Raw genomic sequence first — 25,217 nt, 5'->3', positions numbered from 1 at the left:
CCTGAGCTGGGACTCAACTCCCAAAGCCAGGTGCTGGGGCATGGACGGCCATTGGCAGGAGGACATGTGTCTAGAGGTGATTGTGTCCTTCTGGAGTCAGAGCTGGAAGATGATACCTTATAATCAGTGGCCTTTAGGGAGCTTCTCACAGGCTTAATGAAGCAGGCACACATGAGCCACACTGTCCCTTCTGACTTGCATCCATCGGTGCCGCAGCCGGCTGGGCCCCAGGCAAAGCCGCTGTGTAGCAGCGAACGGGCTCCCTCAGCTCTGCTGCAGCTTCACCTACAGATAAAAACCTGCTAACCCCATAGGTATAGTAGATGTAAAAGTGAACTCACAGAGATCCTGTTCGTTTCCTTATTAAATTCTGTTTGCTTTATGTTGCCCATAAATATGAATTTTCAAAGTGCTGCAAACTTAGCCTGGGAAGGAGTTTGCATTGGCTGAGCCTGGGAGGGCATGGGTGACTGTGGTGGCTTTAACAGACCTGGGTGAAATGCTTCTGGCAGGATGAAGCACTGGAATGTCTTGAACCAAAGTTGTCATTTATCACCATTCCTGCAGATTTGTGCCATGGTGGCAATCTCTGTTCATTTCTCTGTAGACAGGGCAGTTTCCCAGCTGCGAGGCAGCCAATGCAGCAGAGCAGGCAGCGCAGGTTGGATGAACCTCACCTCTCCTGGTAGGATGCAGGGGCTCGGGATGTGCCAGGCTGGCTGGCAACAAGCCAGCAGACATAGACAATTTCTGTTCTCAGTGCTGCCGGTGGTCCCCCTACTAGTAAAGTTTTGTGGTGTGCTGGGTGCAGGGAGAAGGCTGTAGTAATTTGGAGTAATTTGTAGTAATACGCAACTCAGGTTTCTCTTTGCTGTTAAGTCGTGTTGCTCTCAGGACAAGCTCATGCCTACTCCAGCAGTCCTTATAAGCCCTGTGATTTTTCATTGCCAATTCAGGGACTAAATGCTGCCCTCATTTCCCCCTGGATGCCAGGCCCTGTTGGAAATGGCAAGTCTGCCACGAGAAGCCCGGTGTCTGCGCCTGCAGCGTGGCAGTACGGGGGCGGGATGGTGCCTGTGCAGCACTGCGACCCAGGGAAGGCAACGCTGCTTGGCTGGGGGATTTCTTGGGCCTGGCAGTTCCCCAAAAGGGCTGTTCAGCTCCGGTGTTGAGGATTCAGCTTTGCCTGAAGAGGCCATAGAGTCTGTCCCAGCCGAGGCTGTGGCATCACCGTGTGGCTGCAGCATAATGGACCAGCAGGACACTTGCAAAAATGCGCAGGGATGCAGAGCCCTTACAGTGTTTAATAGGAAGAGTAAGAGAGCTGACGGGGCTTATACACAGCATCTCACCATCTCGCTTTGATCCTCTCTTCCCTGTGTTTATCATACCCTCTCGCTATGTTATGTCTGATTTGGGCCATAAGGTTCCCTGGCGTGGGATTTGCCATTTTTAACTGCCAGGGGCAAGGCACACCTAAGCCACCTTATAAATAATATTTCTCTGCAGCGGGAAACTTGACCCTGGGATGTAAAGGGGTGGCTATGGCAACAGCTGCCTGGGTGTTTTGTGTCTCCTACAGACACAGAGCAAAAGGGGCCGGTAACACGGCTTCAGCCCGGGCTGGAGCAGAGCACGTACAGCTCCATGGGGCCCTAGCTGCTTCGCTGGCTTCCTCCTGAGCAGAAATCATCTACGCTCCTCTTTCAGGTTTTTTCTTTTCTTTTCCCCCTTGCTTTGATATGAAAAAGAGTTACAGAACAGAAATACAGCCAGTAGTAACCCTTCCTTCTCTGTTTTTAGGAATTACGATAATTTCAGCACATCACCTGCTTTTTCATCTCATCTAGCTTTTGGAAATGCATGGTGGTTTAGCTGTGTGCTTTCCTAGTACTGTCCTGTGGCAGGCAAGAATAAATGCTGATGTGAATCATCCAGGCTTTTGCTCTGTTGACTGGACTACATCTGTGCTTGGAAAGAAAGAATATTTTCCTAGTTGTAAATGAAAAAAAAAAAAGTATACATTTTTAACATCAAAGCTGTTGTAGTACCAGGAGCAGTGGGACTGTACTGAGCACTGTGGAGAGATGGACCGTGTTTGATAACCAGGTCACAGGCAGACCTGGGATTGGTCCCAGATTCCTTAGACTGAGCAAGACATCACTGGTGCTGGTGATGATATTTCAGTTGGTTCAAATCCATCAGTTTTTATTAATATGTAGCAAGGGTTTGATAGTTCCCTAGAACAGGTCAGAAAGATTCATAATAACATTCTCGCCAAATACTGCTTTAAACTTTGATGCTGAAGGAAGCAGAAGCTGAAGAGAGATGAATCTCTTAACTGGATGAGAAATCCTTGAGTTTGGAAGAGTCACCTCTATATTGTTTACCATCTTTCTAGCCCATAAAGATCTCAGCAAGGTTCTTGCGTATAATGTTGCTGTATTGGCTCTTTTTGTTGCTCGTTATACCCAGTTCATTCTAATCTCCAAAACTAAACTTGTTCATGAAATTCTGAAGCTAAATTTTATGTTTTACAGACCATCAAGGAGTAGAGGTTTGATTAGCTGTTTCCCAAACCAGAGAAGTATAGCATCAAGGGCTCAGGGAAATACAGGGTAAAAATAAAGGTGTGGGAGTTTAACAGATTGAAAGTGGACAAGTGGATAAATGGACACTTGGCACCCATTCATCGCCAAACTGGTGCAAAACCAAGACCTAACTAGCAGGTAAGGAAGAAGTTTAAAGCATGTGTCAGTCAGAGACAGTGACCTTTTGCATGGGCTGAAATATTAAATCCTAGTGGAAATGCGTTGACAGTACAACAGGGCATCATGTGTCAAAAGGAATCTGCTGAGAAGTGGCAGACATCTGTCAAGGGAGTTTAATGAGAGGTCAAAGAAGAAAGGGAAAATCACCCTGCATACAGTGAAGAGAGCCAAAAAACTCACTGCATTTTTAGGTGCCCGTGTCTTACCCTGCTCCTGACCCCTCCTTGAAAGGTCTCAGGGACCATTAATAGCACAAACCAGCTGCAAAGTCAGGGATCTCTCCAGTGCCGTGCTCACAGCTGGCACTTCGCTGGTGCAGTGCTTTTGCTGGGGAAGCTGTGAGATGGTCAGTGCCCGACTCACATCAGACAGTCCAGCTTTGTCCACCACAGGGGCTGTTTCTGGGTTTTAGGATGTGGTTTCCCTGAAAGACCATCCTCCATGTCATCTCCAGGATCCCAGCAGGACCAGACTCGTTTGTGCTTAGAGTGTCAGGTGGAGAAGGAAGAAAGAAGAAAGAAAAGCAGTCCTGTGGGAAGATGGGGTGGGGGGAGAGCAGGAACTTTTGGGAACCACAGCCTTGGATCCCCTTCCTTGCGGGCTGAGGAAGGTTTGGCTGCTGGGGCTGCAGCTGTATTTAGCATCTGGCAGCGGATGTTGAACCTTGTTCTTTGTGTGAATCCTGTGGCTTCAGCAAGGTTACACCGCCTGCTGGCAGCCACGCTGTGGTCTTCCAGCTGATTCTTTTTGCTTCCAACTCGCAGCTTCAGAAAAACCTCCTGTCTTCCTGCCTAAACCTTTTGAGGCCACATCCTATGATATGTGCATTTAAATTAGCTTTGCTGATAGCCAAGGTGTTGAAGCTTTCCCTTGGGGTGAGGGAGGAATTTGTCTTTTTGCTTGTGAAGGAGTTAGCTGAAGCTCTGGTAACAAGATTCAGCTCTTTAGTTCCTTTAGTTCAGTGTATCAAAATAATTGATAAAGAAATCATGAGCCTAATGGGCATTTACTGTGACAGAATATGTGAAGATCTTATTGAAGAGATGAACTCTTCAGTTATGTACCTTAGCAGAAGTGGGCATTGACAGTCTCTTTGATTCCCCCCTAATTTGCCCAGCCGTGACAGCTGGAGCAACTGATTTAGGGTTACTGTTTCAGGAAATTCCCTTTGCTGTTCACTCCACTGGCACATGCAATGGGGCAGCAACGGAAAGTGGAGTTTAGCATAAGAAATGTTTTTAAGTTGAATTCAGTCGTTAAACCTTACTCTATACCCCTGATCTGGGGCTACTGATATGCTTGTGTGTATGTCCTGTTGCCTTCAGTGGGATACAAATACTTGCTTAGATGAAGTGTTTAAAGTGCTGTCGTGAAATCGAACAGACCTAACCATGTGCTGAACTTCTCTGAATTGGTGCAGACTGCAGTAATCATGCTATTTTAAAACAAGCTCATCAAACAGCCTTGATTTACTGTTACTGTGCATAACTGGGAGAGCAGGTGGCAGCAGCTCTGGAATAGGAGTGGGGTGGATGGGGTGTAATGGCTGCACGGTTGTTTTGTACATATGGAAAATAAGTCAGAAATTGTTTGAGAACTTTTTTGTGCTGGATTTTGGGGTGGAAATTCTCCAAGAAAGAGAAATTAAAAGGAATTTAAACAAAGAAATATTCTGGACAAATAGCATTATGTGCATTCTTTCAGAAATTTAGTCATTGGATCTTTAGGTGAAGAACCAGCTTGGAGAAGGAGAGATGATCTACAAACTTAATTAGTCATGGCTGAAAAACTGAAATACTTTTGGCAAACTCTAGCTGTTTTCTTTCACTATTTTCAAAATGATATATTTCAATTTTGAGTCTTGAAGTAACATTTTAATCTTTAAAATGGCAACACTGATTTCCAAACAAGCCCCAGAAATCAACTGGAGAAGGTCTCTGTCCAGTGTTCAGTTGCTCTTTTATAAAGTAAGATAAACTGAGTGCTTTGTTTCAGGTTAGCCTGAAATACTGTATCTTTCCAATTTATTTTATTTTTTTTTAATTCAGGCAGCTGACTGAAATACTACATAATGTGACTGCCCTGCACAAGTTGCATCTTCACTACAAGATGTGCTCTTAGCTCTGGTTAGTGAGGTAGCTGTGGGGCAGCAAAATCCTTGTGGTGTCCAGGCAATTTATCACTTAGAAGTGCCTTTGGGTAGCTCTGCCAAACCAAACAGGACTGCAGCGAGCCCAGGAAGCTGACTGCCAGCAGCGTTTCGGGGTTTCCTGAGGAAAAGTGGGAAGACCCAATGGCATTAATGCAGCTCAATAAGCAATGGTGCTGGGTAAGGTGTCGGACCTTGAGGAGACTTTGTCAGGGACGAGGTGGTTGTTGGTGGGTTGAATTCTCCCTGAACAGCTGGCTGTAAAACTGTAAGCGATGGCAGGAGCCTTTCACTGGGAAATGTGGGGAGAAGTTGGAGGAGTTGTCATCTCCATGCCTGTATGAAGACGCAGGGGTAAATGAAAGCAAGTGAAAAGGATAAATGCAGGATGCATAAATACCACAGGAGGGAGTATGATGGTGGGAAGGAGGAAGAAAATACTTGTTTTGAAGAAAATTGCTGTCAGATGATTCAGGGGATGAAGGAATGTGTCTGATGTAGCTTGGGAACTGGCTGTGAGCACTGAGATGCTATGGAAACATTCACACGGTGATGTATGGAGGATTGGAAATAGAGTTGTTGGAGGGCCTGTAGCAATCTGCAACACAGTACATGAAGGTAAAGTTGTGGGGTTAGCACTGCGTGCAGCGGTGAACTACTGTCTTACCTGAATGGGTGAGATAAAAGGGTCAAAATTTCAAGGAGGAAAGGAGAGTAAAAGGAATGATAGTGCCAGGAGTAAGTAATGGAGTCACTGGCTATGAGAAGAGGGCTCTATAAAGTTATTAGACAGCAAGGAATTGCAATTACTGCCTTAATTTCCTGTGAAGAAGGCGAAAAACAGAACCTTTCTACAGAGAAATTTACATCTTAAAGATCAGGAAGCGTCAGGTGAAGTGACAATTGACAGTCTCCGGCAATAATTGGGTCTTGCACAGGTAATTAAAACAAGTAATAAAAGAATCACCAGCTGTAGAATAGGAAATGGGAAAGAAAAGCTGGGGGACACTACGGAGAGAGGCAGGACTAGGACTGAAATAATGTTGGTATGTGCTGATTGTTTTGCTGTCGTTTTCAAGAGGGATAATAATAGCTGATCATGGAGCCTAGGAGGCCTGGGGTGATGGAGGTGGAAATCATTGCATCAGGGTGGGAGTAAAGTTCAGAGACTTCATGTGCATGAGTGGGAGATTAAGGAGTGAATAACAGGGATTAGGTGGTCTCCACAAAACCCAAGGCACATGATTTCTGCTCAAACCATATTTCTCAGACTTTGCGGAGAGTTAGAAAACATCGAACGGAAACCCCATGAACGCAGTAAAGGGAATCAGGCAAGGAGGTGCCGACATCCAGAGGCAGCTGTGGCAGTGGTTAAGCATATCTTCAGCCTGCACGACATCTGTCAGTCTTAGGACCGCTGGCTGGGGAGGATGGTTTTACCCCCCAAAAAAAGCCTTCCTGAACAAAATCCAGAACATGTTGTTTGTGACACATGTTGCCAGCACCCCGCAGACTCTCTCTGAGCATCAGCTTTTGTGGAAAAGAAAACAAATCCACAACTGTAACACGCATATGGAAGTGTGTTCTTCATAATCTAGTGTCAGACTCTTTCAGAACATTCATATTTGCTAAGGAAAACAGTAATTTATTGCAGTTTTATGAGGCTAGTTATGCTCTTCGTGCCGTTTCATATGTGCAAATCAATTGGACATGCTTACAGATGTTAGGCAGAATTGTATGAATGTTTGTTATGAACCAGACTGGTTCAGAGCACTTTATTAGACAACACATGTCCCAGAACAACAATTTATCAGTCAGTACTGAATATTTGTACCTTCAACTATAGTCTCACTCATGTATGACATTGTATGCTTTAATTCCTTAGATTTTATTGAAGAATATGCGGACGATCAATTCAATTACCTGGCCTGTAAACTGCAACGGTTCACTCTGGCTTAAAAACAGATGCAATTTCCTGAAGCTCAGGGGTTTGTATCTTCTCTTTCCAAGTATTTCAACTTGGAGGCTGGCAGTACATAAGCTCACATTCTTTTAGAATTTTTGTTTGTTTCTGATTTGTCTTCCTGTGGCATTTCATCTGTACTATTGGTACGGCATTGACAATCCATGACAAGAAATCCGTGGTAAACCCAGTAAGCCAAGGGAGGACATTTATATCCTTAGAGAAGTATCCTGACCAGATCCCAAGGGTTTCCTGAGATTCACCTGGCAGGACACCAGTAGCTCTGTGCCTAATGGTACAAAGGTGCCATTCCCTCAAAGCAGGATTTGGTGCTAAATGGCCGCAGGAAGCCACCAGGTTTGCATGATAAATTTATCAAACACCTAGCAGTTGGGAACAGTTAAAAGTCTGGGTGTATTCTCTTCCATCCCATTTTTTATCACCTCTCCAAAACTGAATCATGAAAACCGAATAGCTTTAGTCCTCATTCTCTCCCAAAATGCCTGGAAAGGAATGCTGATTTTCATCCACGCAAATGCAAACACAAAGCAAAGCAAAGTCCGGTGTGATGCTCGTTAAGCATTGCTGATTTCCACTCGTTTCTGTTGAAGCGGCAGTTGTCTGTAGCCTAACAATTAGTTCCACAGAGTCAATGGTCTGTCTGCTTTTGTAACCCAGCTTTAAAATCTGGTGACGATTTTTGGTGTAAACATGAGTGATTTCTCCCATCAGACAAACTCCAGCTTTGGGCTCTTTGTAACCCTTGGCTTGAACTTTGACTTCTTCCCCTTGGTTATAGCAGAAATTCTCTCAAATGCTTTCAGCAATGTTGGAAAAACACCTGGTACCTTGTCAGAAAGCTGGCTTAGACTGTGGTGGTCACAGACAAACAAATGCGCTCAGTTCACCTAAATATCTTCCATTCCTGCAGTGAAAATAGCTGCTACGAAATGTTAGTTAGCTTGTCTTCCAGATTGCAATGAGCAGGCAGCCAAAACTTGCAGGTAGCCATTAATTCGTGCTTCAAACCATGTGAGTGCACGCGAAGCGTAAGTTTGCTCTCCACTGACTATGCGGTGATACCAAGCCAGTGTGTTGGTGAAGGAGGAGTTCTTGAACAGTGGTTTCCGTACTGACCATTGGGATCCCATAATGGAAGAAGAGTCCCTAGCAGGTTGAGTTTTGAGGTGAGAGGAGCAATCTGCACATGGAAGCAGAGGAGCAGCAGATAGAGAATAAGGCATTGAATGGAGAGTTAGGAAATGAGAGGGTGTAAAACAGGGCAGTTTTGTTATGCACGGGGCTAAATCCCAGAGGTTTCACTTCAGAGCTCTGCTGGAGGAGTCAGCTGCCCCCTTGGACAGCTTACTCCGTCCCATGGTTTCCAGTCTATAAAATAAGAACATTAATTCTTCCTGCTTCTCACTCACCATTTATATATCCTTTCTGTTCATGTGGTGAGGAGTCTCTTCTGCTGTGGAGCCCAGCAGCTGAGTCCTGATCCCAGATGCTCCACAGACCAGATTTTATAGTGTTTTAAAGAGCAGCCTGGGCATTTTCTGTATATAGCTGGTAAAGTGACATTGTCTGTTGGCTGTAGTTGTGCATATATTCCTGCAATCATGTGCAAGAGAGGAGCCAGAGCAGAAATAAGCAGCTTTATTTGAAATGGGATATTTATACTATCAATGCAATAGAGACGTGCACATATGCAGGTATTGTATAAGTAGGTATTTACTTAACTGACGTCCTTGATTTGATGTGGGTGTTTTCAAGAAGGAATGGTTGATCTGGGGCAATAACTCAGGCAGTTTGATTTCTTGGTTGTTCATAAAGGGAAATGTACTTTGTAGAAGTGAATTCCTAAGAATATGGCAAAGGAGGTTTTTAGTCTGAATCATTCCTTTGAGGGATTTTAAACATTTGCCTCCCACATGCTACAGTAATGCTCTGAAAGTGGCTTCATTGTATGATCTGAGAAGCTGCATTCTGGTGCCTGATGGTTTATGAGAAATAAACAGAACAGAGTGGTCTCGGATCATATACATTCAAGGTTTAACAGAAATGAGAAGGGAGGGAGAAGGGGAAACCTGTGCACAGCATCGGAGCAGAAGCATCCACCCGGGAGCATGGGTCTCTGCCGTGTTGTGCTGAGTGCAGCAGAGCCCAGCCTCCTCTCCAGACCTCACATGGAGAACACAAGTTTGCAGAAAACCAAATAGTTTTACGAGTGTCTGCTCAGATATATCACCAACAGGCAAGGCCACTTTGAACATGCTCTGTGAGTGGAGCTTGCCTCTTACTGGCTGTGAGCATCGCCTCGGCTTTCTTCACTTCTTAATTTTTCTCCTGTGTTTATTTTAAGTAAGGGTGATTTTCAGTCTCCTGTTTGCTTAGCTCCCTGGTATAGTAAAACAGTTAAGATACATGTGGCAGAGACCGAGAGAGCCTAGAGCAGAGCATCCCACAGTGACGAGGACATCTTTAACACCATGAGTACAGCAGGCTGCACAAAGATCTGCTTCCAGCCTGCCTTTAATGTAGGTGGTTTATGAACTCGGGGCCACAGAGCGGTCCTTCTCTTCCCAGACCCAGTCACAGCTGCTCTTTTTTCCAGTGGAGGTGATGCTGTGGACTAGGTGCCATACACACATTGGGCAAGCTGGTAACCAAAGGGGTTTGGGAACAGGTATTGCTCCTTGTCCCCAGGCACAGTGATCTTCATCCTTATTTTAGGAGGAGTAAATGAGAACATAAGTCGTTTCTATTTTACCAAATTTTCAGTCCTCAGTCACCTTGAAGTACATAATAAATTGAGCTATAAACAACATATAGAAATTATTCTGGCTACTTCTGCACTGAAGTGTGACAGTTCCCCAGCAGTGTGCATCAGCTCACTAGGACTGAGTCAGCAAGGGAACAAAGATCGCCACAGCACGACACGGGCAGAGTTTGCAAGGCAGGCAGCTGAGCTGGGATTAATACCTGCACTCCCACAACGGGGAGTACAAGGCTGTGAGTGACAGAAGGTTTCCAGAAGCACAGGTATATTTCTTGTCTTATGACCGGTTGCTTTTCCCACAGCGTGGTATGGTACATCTGCCTTATGTTTCAAACACATCTCCCTGCAATGTCAAAGTCTTGCCAAATGGACCGTTAGCTGCATAAGCCTGCTGTAGACCATGGAGGAGAGAGTGAGTGCAAGATTCAAGGTGTTGGAAGGCCAGCTGTCCTCCCTGCATAACCCCTTGTGACAGGTGGCACTGATGGTGGGAAAAGGAGCCTTCCTCTGCCTTCCTGAGTAGGAATGGAGCCCCTCCAGCATGGTGGGAATAATACGGCATACGTCCTTTTGCAGTTGTACATTTTATAGGATATTCTTGTAGGGGCCACTGACTTCAGTATGTCTTCTGGTAGTTTAGCACCTCTGGGGTTCCTTGGTCATGGAAATTATACAGTGAGCATCAGTACTCACTAAAAATACTATTACCCAGTGAAGTGAGGTATTAAGAGAAGAAAAATGCACTTGAGAAGAAGTAAAGCAAAGAACAGAAGGAAGGGAAAACGTGAGGCTTTGCACGGGAAGGGAGGGAGCATGCTAGCAAAGTTCTGACCTTAACGATTTTCTGCTTAGTAGCCGAGGACAGGAATGTTCTCCAGATGCGAGGAATCACTAGATTGTTCCTTGACTTCTCAGCATTTCTCTCTCCTGGGAGGGAAGATCATTAGAAATGGGATAGGTTCTTAGGTTGTCAGTCTGATTCCCCTAATTTTAAGTTATTTTTTGTAGAAGTCTCAAGATTGATTTAGACTAGGTGTTCCATAGCTTATTGTGGAGAGTAGTTGCAGCCCTCATACTCTGAAGAAATACAATTCATGTGAGGCCATTGGATTGCACCAGTCTTAGAAGACTCATCAACAGGAGGAGATCTGTATCCCTAGAGCTTGCAGGTAACTACTGAACTCTGCAGGTTTCCAGCGTGTCTGTGCACACGCTGGGTTGCTCTGCTTTCTCAGATCCTTTACAGGTGTGTGAGTACTGGCTGCTTGTGACCTTGGAAAGTCAAGCCTTCAGGGCAGTAACAGACAGTACTGAAAATGAGGAAGGAAATAATGATTTGACAGTCTGACAGCAACAGATACCCTTTGGGTTTATGTAGGGGTGAGATATCTGAGCAGGCTTGTGGTTAGAAACGCGTTGTGTGTTTGGATGCTCATGTAGCTATATTAAATGTGCATGTATGTGAGATCCATAAAAAATATGTATTATACATGTTGAAGGAAATAGATGATTTTAAGAAGACAACATTTAGCAGTGGTTTAAAAAAAAAAAGGTGGTAGTGAAATACTTCTGTATGTGGTGATTACAGCTGTCTGTGGCTGCTCACCAGCTCCTTGTAAGCGCTGTTGTAAGGCATTCCTGCAGTCACATTGAGCCTGCATGAAAGTGGGAGGCTCTTCCATGCCCTCTGAGCAGGAAAATGGAGAGATTTGAAGCCTATGGTCTGAGGAAGATACTTCAAGTAAAGAATTAGCTGCTGAGAATCTAAATTTTGCAGATAAACCTCTCTAAAAAGGAGGAGAAAACAGATGACGCCTGAACTGCTCAAGTGCCCTTCATTTCTATTTTGCTAAATTAATTAACTCCTGTTTAATTTTTTCCTTAAACAAAGCCAGGAAAAGATACAAAGCGATTTGTGAAGTTAGGCATCTTTTGCAAAAAATTCAGTGTCTCAGATTCTTCAGCTGAGGAGCACAAAATTTGTATTTAGTCAAAAACCTTTCCACTTTGGCTATGTGTGTATTGCTAGCAGAAAATTGAAGTCTCTAAATCCAGCGTTAGCAGCATAACTGCACTGATGCAGAGCTCAGGAAAACCTCTCTGGAAGGCTCCCGGGGCAGCCTGCCTGCATGGAGCCGCCGTGGTCACGGCCAGCTTGCTGGTGGGTGGTAGCCCTGCCAGCTGGGTCAGAGCCTGCTCTGGTGACTCACCCAGGGCTGTGGTCCTCACTCGCAAGCCTGTCTAATTCTGACCCAAGGAGGTCTCTCGTCAGTTGACTTTTCCCAAAGAAACACTGCCAACTGCCTTATACAGGAAATTTTATAACCTTGAATATATAATAAGGAGGGATGATTTCTAAATTGCTCAGGCTGAAGCTGGGTGATCTCCTCGGTGATGGGCTGTTGGACCCATTTTGTATTTTACAGTCTCATCACAGAAAGTCATTCTGTCTTTTTGATGTGTGCTGCAGATTTTTTTTTCTGCAAATGTAAATGTGCCTGAACACTCCTACATGGAGCATCCCTCCATCATAGGCGTTAAAGGTCAGCTGTTCTACTGACCTGGAGTAAGGCTCTGTTACGGGCCACTCCAGCATGAGCAGCTTGGTCTGTGTTTAGAAAGTGACAGCTGAAGCTTTAGTGGAAGAAAACAACTCATTCCTGGGCATCTTCTGGTGAAAGAAACTGCTTAAAGTCACCTCACTTGTTTTGTATTTCATCAGAATTGTTCTTTCATAGCCCTTGGCAATTATCAGTTATTCTGGATAAATGGCATTCCGCATCTCTTCCAGCTTACCTACCATCCCAAAAGATGAATCTCACTTTTGTTTTACTTTATATTCAATGGGATTTTTTTTTTTCTTCTTTGGCTGGGTGTTTTGTGATTTATAAAAACATAGAGTCCTGAAGGAGGCCGGCATCTCTTAGAGACTCGTCTCTGTAAATTTTCGCAAACCCACTTCAGATACTTACAAACTGCAACCTTTTCTTTCGTGGGTATTTTCAAACATTAATATACTAAATCTCACAGTCGATCCCATATGCTTGAGACATCTTATTCCTTAAGTGTCTAGGCGTCTGAGCTACCAATGGATTTAAGTAAAACAGTTGGATGTGTAACCCTGGTTTGCTGTCGCTGCCATGTGTCTTGTCTGCAGAAGAACTGCATCTCTCTTAATCTCTTTTCAGATGGAAAAAGATATTTTGTCCAGCAGCCAAAGGGAAATGCAAGCATCCTGGTGGAAAACAAGCTGTTTCAAAACCCTGGCTGCAAGCTACCCACACATCACGGTTGTCAGCCAGGCTGCACATGCATGGTTACAGGGAATAAAATAGAGAGGACCTTCTGTTCCTATTCAGAAAGGTCTCTACCCATTCACCTACACCAAAGGATCAGTGTCAGCTGCCAGTATTAATTTGTTCTCCTATGCAGGTTTGCAGCCAAAGGAGGGTAAAGTAAGTCTGGTTCTATCCAGCAGGAGCACTTGCAATGCAAATGCTGGCCCATATATTACAAAGCATTAATGCGACCCACTTCTAGATTACTTGGGGTAATTTCTGATTTTATTTATTCCTCCTTTTCTTTAATTAACTTCTGGGAAGAGAAGCTAAATATCAGTATAGGGAAAATCAAATATGAGAAACAAAGCCCATTTTTATTTTGGGACTGTGCTTCCCTTGTAATAGCAGTTTATTTAAAGAGGAGCCTGGAATAATCCAGTTTAAGCAAAGCGGAGAGCTCTGCTGAAGCCAAGCTGTGTGTGGGTGTGCTCTTGTCAGGGCTCCCAGAAGAGGAGGGCAGGACAGGCTGTTAGTCAGACATCAGATATTGCAGGAGATGTTGGGTGCTCAGTAGCTGGCATTTTGCCTTGACGTACCAGTACAGAGCCACTGCTTTGGTGTACTAGGGGAGGGTGCATCCCATTGGGAAAATCCCCAGATAACCTGAGCTTCTGGTCTTTTGCTGTTGTAAAAGAAAAATCCCAAGGATACATGTCTGGAAGAGGCGCCTGCTGCAAGGGTATAGCAGGTGGGTTAGGAAGGACTCTCTGTTCCTCTGCCCCTTCATGTCATTCTCCCTTGTGCTGTGTTTGCGGCAGGCCTGGTTCCAAAGAATGTTTATCAATATGGTGATAGGCGCTTTATATATATATAGAAATAGGCTGAGGTCTGGTGATGTTGCTTTGTGCCACCCGTGGGGGACTGTGTTGTATGGGGTGGTCCCACCTCATACCATTTGGACCTGGGCTTGAAGCTGCAACAGTCTTCAGGCATAATTCTCGCAGAGGAAATGTTGGGATGGGTCATAGATTATTAAGACTTTTTCAGCAAACTACCCACACGCTCAATTTTCTCGCAATGAATAGTCTCTTGATGCTCTGGGCTTCTCAGAGTTCAGAAACTCAGGTATAAGTACAAATCTTTGCATTATGTCAGCTTACATTTATCATCTGTTTAAATAATGTGGGGTTTTTCTTGGTATATTGCTTTTTAAAATTTCTATGGCAACAGTGTAGCTAAGGATACATTAAATGAAAGTAATTTAGGCATTAAAGGCAGGTGATTATGTTTCTTAGGAAAAGAATCACATAAATTGATAATTGGCTCTTGAAACAGCAGGTGAGGCTAACAAAGCGGATAAGGTGCAATTCTGTTTCCATGGGTGGAGTTGAATGTGTGAGCATCACCTTTCTTTGTTATGCATCCATGGATTGGATTTTTAATTATTTGGCTTGGAAATAATAAATGATGGATGTTATAGAAAACTACATATTCCCAAGCTCTGCATTGCGAAATCCATGTCTGTGCTGGTTTGCAGTGAGCACCAGAATGCTGATGATTAATTATATACAGGAATATTAATTAAATTTCATATGATGAAAATAAATTAGAACTGAACATAGTGTTTGGGTTTTTTTTTAAAAAAAGAAAAATATGTAGTTAGGTATTTATTTCCTAGATCTATGAGAATCATTCTAGACAATAAAGAGAGCATGAAAACTTGGAGCCTGTATAGATATTGATTGGTATGTTCAGGGTATGTTTCAGATATTTACCCTCTGCTTCCCCTCTCCAAGGAGAGCCTCCCCTAGTCAATTCTTCCCATCGATTTTGAGTCTGCCTGCTCAGAAGCTGAAAATGTTGATGCTGGTGGGGAGAGCATGAGAACAGCAATCAATCGCAAATACATTTTGTGATATGTGGCTTCCATATTTTGAAGGGGAAAATATGGTAGCAGGTCTCTGAGTTTCCCTTTCAGACATACCAATCAAACTGACAGTGGTTTGCAGACTCCTCAATATTTTGATTTTCTCTGGTGTGACCCCTTGTTTGTTTTCTCTCCCCACAGACAGTGAGATCGTTCCCCCGGACTGCCTGCGGCCCCGCTCCTTCACCGCCATCCGCCGGCCCTCGCTGCGGCGGGACACAGAGGACACACGCCTCTCGGTCAGCCTCTGCGACCTCAACCTGCAGGAGGAGACCTTCCACGTGACAGCCACCACATGTCCCATTCCGCAGAACTCCCTCAACTCACAGCACTCCCACCTCCTCCCCTCCCAGCTGGAGAGCGACCTCCGCTTCCACCACCTGCGGGGACCCCACGTCAAAATCCTTGATGACCAAACCGTGGCCCGTCTGGAGCATGCCCGAGAGGAGAGGACTTTGGTTTTCACCAGCAGACCCCTTCGGATCAACGAAACCATTTTTGTCAAAATCAACAAGTCCAACGCTGTGCGCACGGGGACGCTGTCCTACGGGGTGACATCCTGCGACCCCAGCACCCTGCGCCCCAGCGACCTCCCCTATAACCCCAAGTCCTTGGTCGACCGAAAGGAGTTCTGGGCCATCTGCCGAGTCGTGGTGCCCCTCCAGAGTGGAGACATCCTGGGATTTATGGTGAATTCGGATGGTGAGCTGCACTTGAGCCACAACGGTGCTGGCACTGGTATGCAGGTCTGCACGGACTGTTCCCAGCCCCTCTGGATGTTCTTCATTTTACACGGCGCGGTCATGCAGATCCGATTGTTGGGTATGTTGGCTCCCCTTTTTTCCAGACCTCGGGCACAAGAAAGCAAGGGGAGGGATACATCATGGGGGAAAGGTGGAGGGAATGAATGGCTCCCTTCCTGCTCTAGGATCAGGTACAAATTTTAGGTTCATAAGAGGAAAATAAATAAATAAATAAATAAATATATATACACACACAAAGGCACATATGTGGCACATGGATATGATTTACAAGACTTAACCTCTTTGTACTTCTCTAGCATCCTTCACTTGATGGTCTCAAAACTCTTTGCAGTTAACAAATTAAGTGTTGGAGACCTCCATTAAAGTACAGATGGGTCACCGCTGACCTAAGAGAAGCAAGGAATGGGGAGGTGCTTTGGGCTGAGCTTATGCAGGGCATAGGCAGCAGGAAAAATGAGACCTGATGCCCTTTTCTGTATGTTAGCTATCTGGCATGACCGATTCCCAAAAAGATGAGTTCCCTTGCTTTCCCCAGGCTTGCATGAGAGAAGCAGGCTAGCAAGCAGAGGGGGAGCCCTGTGCCTCGTGGTCCCGAGCTCAGCAGCAGAGGGGTTTCCTTGCCCTCCAGCCTAGTTTAAAGCAGTGTAGCTCATACCACTTGATGGACCTCTGAAGAGCTTGTCTCCTTCTCTTGAGATTTTTGCTGGTTTTAATCTTGGTTAACTGAAGTATTTCATGGAAATGCTAAAAGTCATGTTTTGAAGGTGTGGAGGGAAAGGCCCTGAAATAGCATTTGCTCAGGATCGGATTTACTTTGTGTGTGTGTGTGTGTGTGTGTGTGTTGGACACGAGTGTACGGTGTGTTTGGCTGTAGACTGGGCCTGTATCATGGTTCTGCTGGTGTTAGCGTCAGAAAGTAAAAGATGGATTCTGAGAACGTGATGTAATTCCTGGTACTTCTTTAACTAGGGATGATTTAAAAGTGTGCCTTCCTTGTTTATGCTGCTAAATTCATATAATTTTAAATATAGTTATATTCCTTTTTGTGTCAAATCCTCACTATTAAAATGCCCCTCCTTCTTACCCAATCGGGAAAAAAAACCCCAAAAAACCAAACCCAAAGCCAACCAACACCTCCTTTTTTAGGATTTATAGAAATTCTTTGAAGATAAATTGTGGTGAACGCACACATCTCTCTGCAGGGCCCAGTTCACCTTAATCGCAGTCTGAAGTGCCCTATATAATTTGCTTAAAGTTGACTGTAGGACTGTGCTGTGAGTGTTTTGTGGCTGTTAAAGGCTCACAGATGACCAGTGTCATAATGCAATTTATTTCCAGGAGCCTGAGACTCAATCCCTGATAATTCAGCCTGATTACATTTGTTGTGGGTACTGTACATAATCCATGGCTAGCTCTGCTCTCCACCAACATGTCATGGTGATAATGGTAGGTGAAGTCAAACAGATCCCAGTAAAGTAGGAGATTAAATGCTCCTGTATACGTTAGAAGGAAAACATCCTGAGGTCATTGAGCTGCGGGTAAAACTAAGTCATCGACCACTGCTTCCTTTCATATGAGATCACCAATTCTGGCAGCTGTGCACAGAACAAATAGCCTGCTTGCAGTGGGTCCTGAAACAGGGCAGCAAGGATGTGTCTCACCAGAGGGACAGAATCATGTCCTCATGCACAATTCAACAGAGCCTGGGCTTGAATGCAGGCCTCCTGTGTCCTGGGCAGACCTCCTGCTGTCCATACCCTGTGCATGTCTCCCTGCCTGCTCGTTCAGCCCAAGCCAGTACACTCCTGTTTGTGTATGTACCCTCATACAGTGCATGTTTTAGAAAAATTGATGTTTGGATCTATGAAATTAAATCCACTGAGTGAAAAGATTCCTCACTACCTGTTTTTGTGACCACATAACAGGCTTTTCTGGCCTTGGTCATTGGAAGAAAAGCTGAAAATGGGCTGTTGGTCTTAAATGAGGTGTAAGTGAAAAGAACTGGATTTTCTGACCTTGCCTTTCACAAGGAAAAGCTAGGACCCCGCTGGGTGTACAGCCTTATCCACGTAGCTTGGTCAGCAAGCTGGTAACTCCCCATTAAAGGCTATGAAATTGGAGCTTACCTATAGTTTTTAAGAGATACTAAAATGCAAATACAGCTTTTCAGACCTATGTTTCCAGTTTAACAATGCTAGGAGCAGTACAGTCCCAGTATCAGTACAGTGTCAGTACAGTGCAACTGCCCAGAGCAGAGCACTGATGCTGTCCCAGCTCTGCACCTCTCTGCAACCGCAGTAATTATATGGATCAGCAATATCCCCACAGAAGGCAAGGAAAATAATGAACTCCTGTCTCCAGCTTTTGCTTTGTTATTAGGGAGGTGATGTGTACTGTCTGTGCTGCAATGGAACAGATTATAGTGCTTGCTATAATATCTGTCATTATACTATTAGAAAATATAAGAAGAATATAAAGTGTTCATCTTTCTAATGACAAGTTCCATCTTCAGAATGCAAACAAGAATAATTTTGTGTGATCTGTCTTTTGTAGTTTGAGCTTTATATTGGAGAAGAAGACATGTTTATGGTAATCTTTTCCTAGTTTTAATACAAAAAGAGAAGTTCCATACCCTTGAAAGAAATGAGACACAAATACTGCAAGAGGCGTAATTGTACCAAACCTATCTTAAATAGCAGATGTCATTCTATTTCTAGGGGCATACCATTATTAGATTAATCAAAGCAATGTTATGCAGTGTTAAAGGAACATCAGCACCAGAGCTGAATATAAAATGAAATTAAAGTTGTTGGCTTTGCTTCTTCTCCAGCTTTTCTGTTTCATTTGAAGGATGGAGAAGGTGGAGAGCAGCAATGCCTCTCTTGCATCTAGAGAAGGGTTTTTTTTGACTCAGAGGACAAGATGGCTCAGGGATCACTGGATACTACATTGCATACCTTGAGATCAGTTATTTGGTTCTGACCCAGAGCAGTGCCAAGCTCAGATCTCTCCTGGCTTGTGGCTGTGTCATAGAAGCTGACTGCAGCTATTCCACAGTGTTGGGATACAAAGTTTATTTCCTAATCTAAGTATCATGGGAGCCCATCTCTACCCAGGCTGGTGGTCATACAGAACTCTGTATGAGAGGAGGGCAGTGTGGGGTTGGTTTGACAGTAAGGAATCCAGACTGCTGTTTCCATCTTATCAACCTGGCATCATATACTGGCAATATAGTTGCTGTAGAAGAAATAAAAAAGCAGAAAATCATGACAAGGCTGGAAACACTATTTTTCTTTATGTCCCCCACAGCAAAGGGAAAATAAATGAAACTCAAGCACCACTATAGCATGGTGAGAGGCCACAGTCATCTGTAGTGGGAAGTGGAAGGATGTCAACTTGTTGCAAAGAAAAGGTTAAAAGGCAACTTGACCACATAGAGGCAAGATAAATGGAAGAGGAGGGCACTTTAATGTAGAGATAATAGCATAAAAAATACCAAGCTGCTGGAAAATGAAGGGACACAAATTTAAATTAAACATAAGTGACGGTAATTAACTACAGGAACCAGCTATTGGGGGAGGCAATAGATCATTTTGTCAGGATTGGAAGCCCTTCTAAATATTTTATATGTAAAGTGCTGGTCTTAATTCAGAAATTCTGTGGGTTATGCACGTAAAAACAACCAAACAGAAACCCAGATCATTAGGCATGTAGAAATGAAACAGTCTTTGCGTATCCTTTAGGAATTCCATTAGTTCAGGCTTGGCTTGGTTTTTTTTCAGGCATCATTCCTGTACAGTCAACAAAACCAGCCTATTAAATTTGATTTACTGCTTTCAGCTTTTGCTGGTAAGCATTTCAGCTCACACACAGTTTTATCACAGCTCTCAAAGGTTGAAATGAACCAGTCTGGATACATTGGTCTGGTTTTGGTTTGGTTTTGGTGGTGTAATTCATTTATGAAGTTAAATTGATTGACCCCATAAGGTTTTAAAATGTATGACTCATGTCTGGAGGAGCTATCACAGCAATAACTTTATATATTTAGTATTAGGGGATCCAAATGGTTGGGGATGTTCTTTCATTTTCTTTTGTCTCAGAGTGAATCACCAGCATGTAAAACATCTTCCTTCATCTCCTTTATTTTGGATTTTTTTTTGGTGTGGTTTCCCTTGGGAATTTCATTCTTTCCAGTAATATTGAAGTTTTCTTTTGAGCAATGAAGTAACATGTTCCATCAATAGTCGTACTAAAGAAGTTGAGCTGCCAACTTATCTGTGTCCTTTCTATCCATGCACTTCAATAACTCCAGCCCCACCAGAACAGCTGCACAATGTTGCAGCTCTCTGGACGTCTTCTAATGCTGGCCACGAGCCATCATTAGGCCCGAAAAAAACAATCCCAGAGCCAGCATTTGGTGTGGAGAAGTGTATATTCACATCCACGCCGCATACATGCGGAGTGTGTGAGCTAAGCTCTCCCACCTCCTTTACCACAGGCAGATGAGATGGGCTCCTACTCAGCTGCCCGTTGCAAAATATTTCGAAACCAGTTGTTTCTGAGGTTTCCATCTTCCTTTCAGATTTGAAGTTGGTCAATGGGATCAAAACTGGGGGGCAGGCAGTGAGGAAGAAAGAGCTGACCCGGGACTGGTGGGCAAAGCAGCCATGAATCCTTGGTTCCTTGTGGTTTCTGACAACAGCTGGCAAAGGACCAAACTGGGAGTTAGTTCAGCAGACTGGGGGACAAAAGCTGCTGGCAAAGGGCTGTTGAAGTCAACAGAGACGTTTTAGCTGAAGTGGCCTCAGTGCTGGTGTGTACAGGCAAACTGCAGTCAATTCCATTGCAGGCAGGCTTGCACAAAGCTGTGCCCACTGGGACTCTTACTGGTGGTTAAGGTTAGCAGCCCTAACCTTAGGTGGTGGTGTCCATGTTGCAACAGAGCCCTGACCCTGAGGAACCAACTGGAAAGAGCTGCAGTTTCATGGGTGAACAGGGTAGTGTCTTGCTTAGGTGACACGGAGCAGTGGTTTGCCAGGGGAAATTACTTTGCCTGCTTCTGTGACATTCATCACACTGCCCAGTCTGGTTTTCTTTGACTTTAGCTTCACGCCAGGAGAGTGACCACAGACTGCTAGTGGTTCACAGGCCATAGCTAAACCTTGAACACCACCCTCTCCTTTCTAACCAGGATCATTCCTCTGCATCCCAGGATTCCTCACTTATTTTGCTGATATAGTTCCTGCAACTACTGTCTCCAGATTATCTACAAGGGAGACTTTCTTCTCTCCTCTCTAGTCTCTGCTGCACCACTTGTCCGGCCTGATCTTCCTAAGTATCTAGGGTTTTTGGGGACTTGATCTCATCTTACTGCGTCCCTTACCAGGCTTCTGTCCATTCCCATGTAAACAATTTTCTTAGCCTGTGGTTGCTGCTTGACTGTCCCAGCACTCCCAGCACTCCCATGGCAGAGTGTCTGTCCCTTCTAAAAAACTTTTCTGCTCTAGGTGCTGTTTTACTTTGCACATGCAATGACTGCAGCAAGCATACAAAATATTTAAATGATAATTGGTATGTACAGTTGTTAGACACACTGCCCATGGCACAGACAGTAGGTACCTTTTGTGGAAAAGTATCACACAGGCAAGGAGAGTTTGTGATCTTGTTTCTCCAGCTCCGAATTTATAAGCTTCTCCTGTCTGAGAGAAGATAGTTCTTTGCAGTAGTAAATCACACCCCCTCATCTCCCATCTCAGAGGTGGCCAGTATATTATCCATTTGGGAATTTGATCCTTTTCCACCTTGGTTCATTCCAGTGATGTTGAAATCGCTGAGTTAAACACAGCACAAGAGAAGCCTGATAAATGCATAACTGTTGCACAGAAAAGCATGTAAGGAATCTCTTTCCTTAACACTCATTCAACTAGACATGATACAAAGTTTTATCATTTTTTTTATTTTTTTTTTTTTTATTTTGGAAACATTTCCCACTCCTTTGGAAAATGGTCTCATTAAGGTGATTGGGATCTAACAGGCTTGTGTTGTGTGGCACTTAGCTGCCTGGAGTTCTTATGCACTGTAAGGTATGTGGTTGTGTTATGGTGTCAGAGACTAGAGGGGAAGGAATAGGGTTAATATTCAATGCCTTTTGGAACGAATCCACTTGTATTAACTGACGCCTCTTCATAAACCCTACTATTGTGCATGGATTTACTTTTCGTGGCTAGTGAAGTACCCGTTGCTGATGTTAAGTTGTAAGAGCTGCACAAGAGCATTACAGTGTCCATAACATCTGGGCTTGATTCTAGCACTGCACAGGGCTCTCTGTTCATGTCCTGGTTTATAGTCATTGTTTTAAAGAAGAATTAGCATAAAGAGAAGCTGTTGTGTTAGAGAGGACAAGTTGCTTTATACGTTGTGCCTTGGAAAACTGCATGGTCGTGGGGCACTGGATGCAGTCAAGCGCTCATCCCTCGTGGTCAGTGGCAGCAATGACAGAGTTAATAGCTGCTTATGGCACCTTTGCACTATCCCACCAAAGTTCTCATGGCACATGAGATAATTAACCCACACTTGCCACGGGTGGGCGAGTCAATAAGCATTAGCCTGGGTACTAAGCTATCGGCCAGCACCTGTGTAAGGGCTGGGTAAAGCAAGCAGACCTCTAAGAGACAGCCACAGGGCTTGCAAATGCCCGGTCCTCTGCGTGGGCTCCTCCACAAGAGGGGAAATCATTCTCATCACTGGGATAACAAACTCTCCCTGGCTGCAGTGAGATGTTCGCAGCAAGTGATGTATAGATCTCCCTTATCTCATAATGCCTTTGCCTGCCTACAGTGAATATACAGGATATGGGATCATATACCAGCCTCTTTGAATTGCAACTTGTCTGTCAGGACAGATAAAATCTGCCGACTCTTTGAACTAACAGTGGCATGAATTGTTAGTTATTCTGGCTACTGTGAGAATGACTTAGCAGACGAAACTCTTCCTTTTCCTTCTTTGCCAGATGCCTTTTCATCCAGCAGAGTGCCCCATAGAAATTCAGAGCAGTGCTGGCCAAGAGAAGTGAAATATTTGTTTCCTGTGTGCATCTACCCCCTGTTTGTACACATCCCTCCTGGAGAAGCACGGAGTGTGGAGGTGCTGGGTTACGCAGCGATTTTCCTTTTGCTCACAGAACTACATTTGCTGTGGTCTCCCAGATACTCTGAGCCAAATGGCCTTTTTGAGATGGAGCTGGATAAGGTGCGCTTTATGAACAGAAACATTTTTGGTCAGGGTAATTAATACCTATGATCTTTTAGAGAGCTTTTTGATTTGTTTTTCTTAGACAAGATGAAAACTTCAACTCTTATTTTTCATGTGGTTCAGCTACTTAACCCAGGCTTCTTTTTTTACCTCTTCTTCATCTAAGCATCTGTCTGGATGCTTTGTTGGTCTAGTATTTCTCAGGTTGAGAAACGGAGCCCCAGTAGAGGCTCTTTCACTTCAGTTCAGCTAGGTGTTCCTTGCATGGTGTCCATACCCTCAGGGTAAGTGCTGAGTAATGAACCTTCACCTGTCAGGTCAGGAAAGTTACCCTTTAAGGTTGCTGTGTGCTCTTTGCTTTCAGACAGCACATTGGGCTTGGGCTGTGAGAGCTGCTGAACCAAAAACTTCTGTGGTGTCTGGAGCTTTCGTGTTTCTCCTGCTCAGCTCGAGTGTGCTATGACTGCAGGAGGGTAATAGATGTGCTGGTGCCCTGCTGCCCTTCTGGACACAGCAGACAGCAAGGCTCCAGTGAAGCCATAAAGTACACTCCTTTCCTGATCCACATGAAAGTCTGGACTGTTGTTCTCCATGTGGTTTGGATCTAACTTTTATTTCCCCAAACAGTGGTTGTCTGACACCCATCTGCAAACACAGGCCTTATGGTTTTGCGTGCAAAATCTGCCAGGCTGCTTTTTGTCCTATTTCCAGGAATTTCTGTAGCATAATGCAAAATGTAATATTGTTCTGTTCAGAACAAATCTAAAATCCTCCAGGAAATACTTGAATGCAAAAAAGCCCATGGATCATCAACTGATGTCGGTCACCTGAGAGGCAGAGATGAGCGGCAGCACAGAGGTCAGGCTCTGAGAGCATGGTTGGCCAAAACCCATTGAGCCCAAGGGGAAGGAAACTCTGGTTTCTGGTCAATGCAGTATTGTTCCCATCGCTGTGGGAACGTAACAAATGGCGGTGTAAATACATGTATTTTATAGCATTCAGAAGTGATGGATATGCTTACATCCTTCCCTATTATTGTTCATCTTTAACTATGTATGCCGAGGCAGCAACAGGTGCTTTGTTCTTTGTTTTAACAAGATGGATTCAAAAGTCCCTGTTGGGTAAGACCTGAGTGGCCCTGGGGGACAGAATAGCTCTCCTGCGGCCTTGGCTGGAAGCAAGAAAATGTGACAATGTGCGAAATGTATAAGGCTGCTCCTTGGAGCAGCCAGCATGCTGTGGGGAAGGCTATCATTTTAGCTCTCTCTACATCTGGTGGAACATTTGCATTACTAAAAAAAATGGTTACTGAAATAAAATGTAGAAGGATTTAGCTCTTGCAAAGCTTGTATTGATAAGACCCACCTTCTAGTGGATATGCTACTGATGGAATACCAGGGTTTCTGGTGTCAGTGTCAAGGGAGAGGTGTTAGTCTGACATCTGCCTGGGGTACACCCAAAGACAGAAACTTCATCTTTCTGGGAGAGGACAGAGGAGAGAACCCAGGAGATCTCAGTACACTGTGTCTTGCCACTAGATTGCAAGGTCAAGATAATATACATTTAGCATACTGTTCCAGGTTGCCCACTGCATCTTCAATATGGACTTCTGCTCTCGTAGTATGTGAAATAGTTGTGTAATTCCACCAGTCTGCATTCTCTGATAGTTAAAAGTATATCTCTACCTTTTTTTCTGAAATGAGTGGATGAATAGAGGAAAAGCTGAATTGAGAAAGTTCTACGCAAGCTACATCCATGAGGAAAAAAAAAATACTGTTACAGAAGATTTTTCGGTAAAAAAATAGTAAGGACTAAAATTGAGGTCCCAGTTTTACCAGTCTTGCATATGGTTAGTTATCAAGGATGTTTATGTACTAGTGGTCAGTGTAAGGCCAAAGATCTGTAGTAGATTAGCTTAAACAAAGATATGACTCTTACACAATTAAGTTGCTGTAGCATCCAGTCTCAGTAACCTCACAGCCCATCACACTGCAGGAGCTCACACGTTATGGGACAGGTCTCCTTAGGCAGATGTTCACATGAGCTCAGTACCCACAATTGTGCCATATTTTTGAAAGAACCTTGATCCTATTTAGATAGCAAAGTCAATGGCCCTGATAAACTGAGAGTGTTAAATGTGAGAAAGGATATTGAGCAATTTTTGAGATAGGGGAATTATTTTAGCAGACAGGCTTAAAAATCTGGCTCTTAGCAAAAGGAAATAGAGTTGAGAGTTTTGAAAGGCATCTAAATGGCTACAACTGTCAGGTGCCCAGAGGTCACTGGACTAAAATGTATGAGAAGTGCACAGCTCTCTTGAGCACCATAA

General features: G+C 44.2%; 1 protein-coding gene across 2 annotated transcripts in view; it reads left to right on the top strand.

Annotated features, from left to right (window-relative positions):
* The window catches only part of NEURL1 (neuralized E3 ubiquitin protein ligase 1), a 165,798-nt gene that overhangs the window by 130,365 nt on the left and 10,216 nt on the right, over positions 1-25,217 (top strand). For both annotated transcript variants that reach the window (XM_040607414.1, XM_040607415.1), the window contains exon 4: positions 15,015-15,695. In XM_040607414.1, the coding sequence (XP_040463348.1) occupies positions 15,015-15,695 (681 nt within the window). The remainder of the gene's footprint in view (positions 1-15,014; positions 15,696-25,217) is intronic.

Source organism: Falco naumanni, chromosome 9, assembly GCF_017639655.2.
Source record: "Falco naumanni isolate bFalNau1 chromosome 9, bFalNau1.pat, whole genome shotgun sequence".
NCBI lineage: Eukaryota > Metazoa > Chordata > Aves > Falconiformes > Falconidae > Falco > Falco naumanni.
The sequence above is the reverse complement of the archived record's forward strand: the minus strand, read 5'-3'. Positions and strand labels throughout refer to the sequence as shown.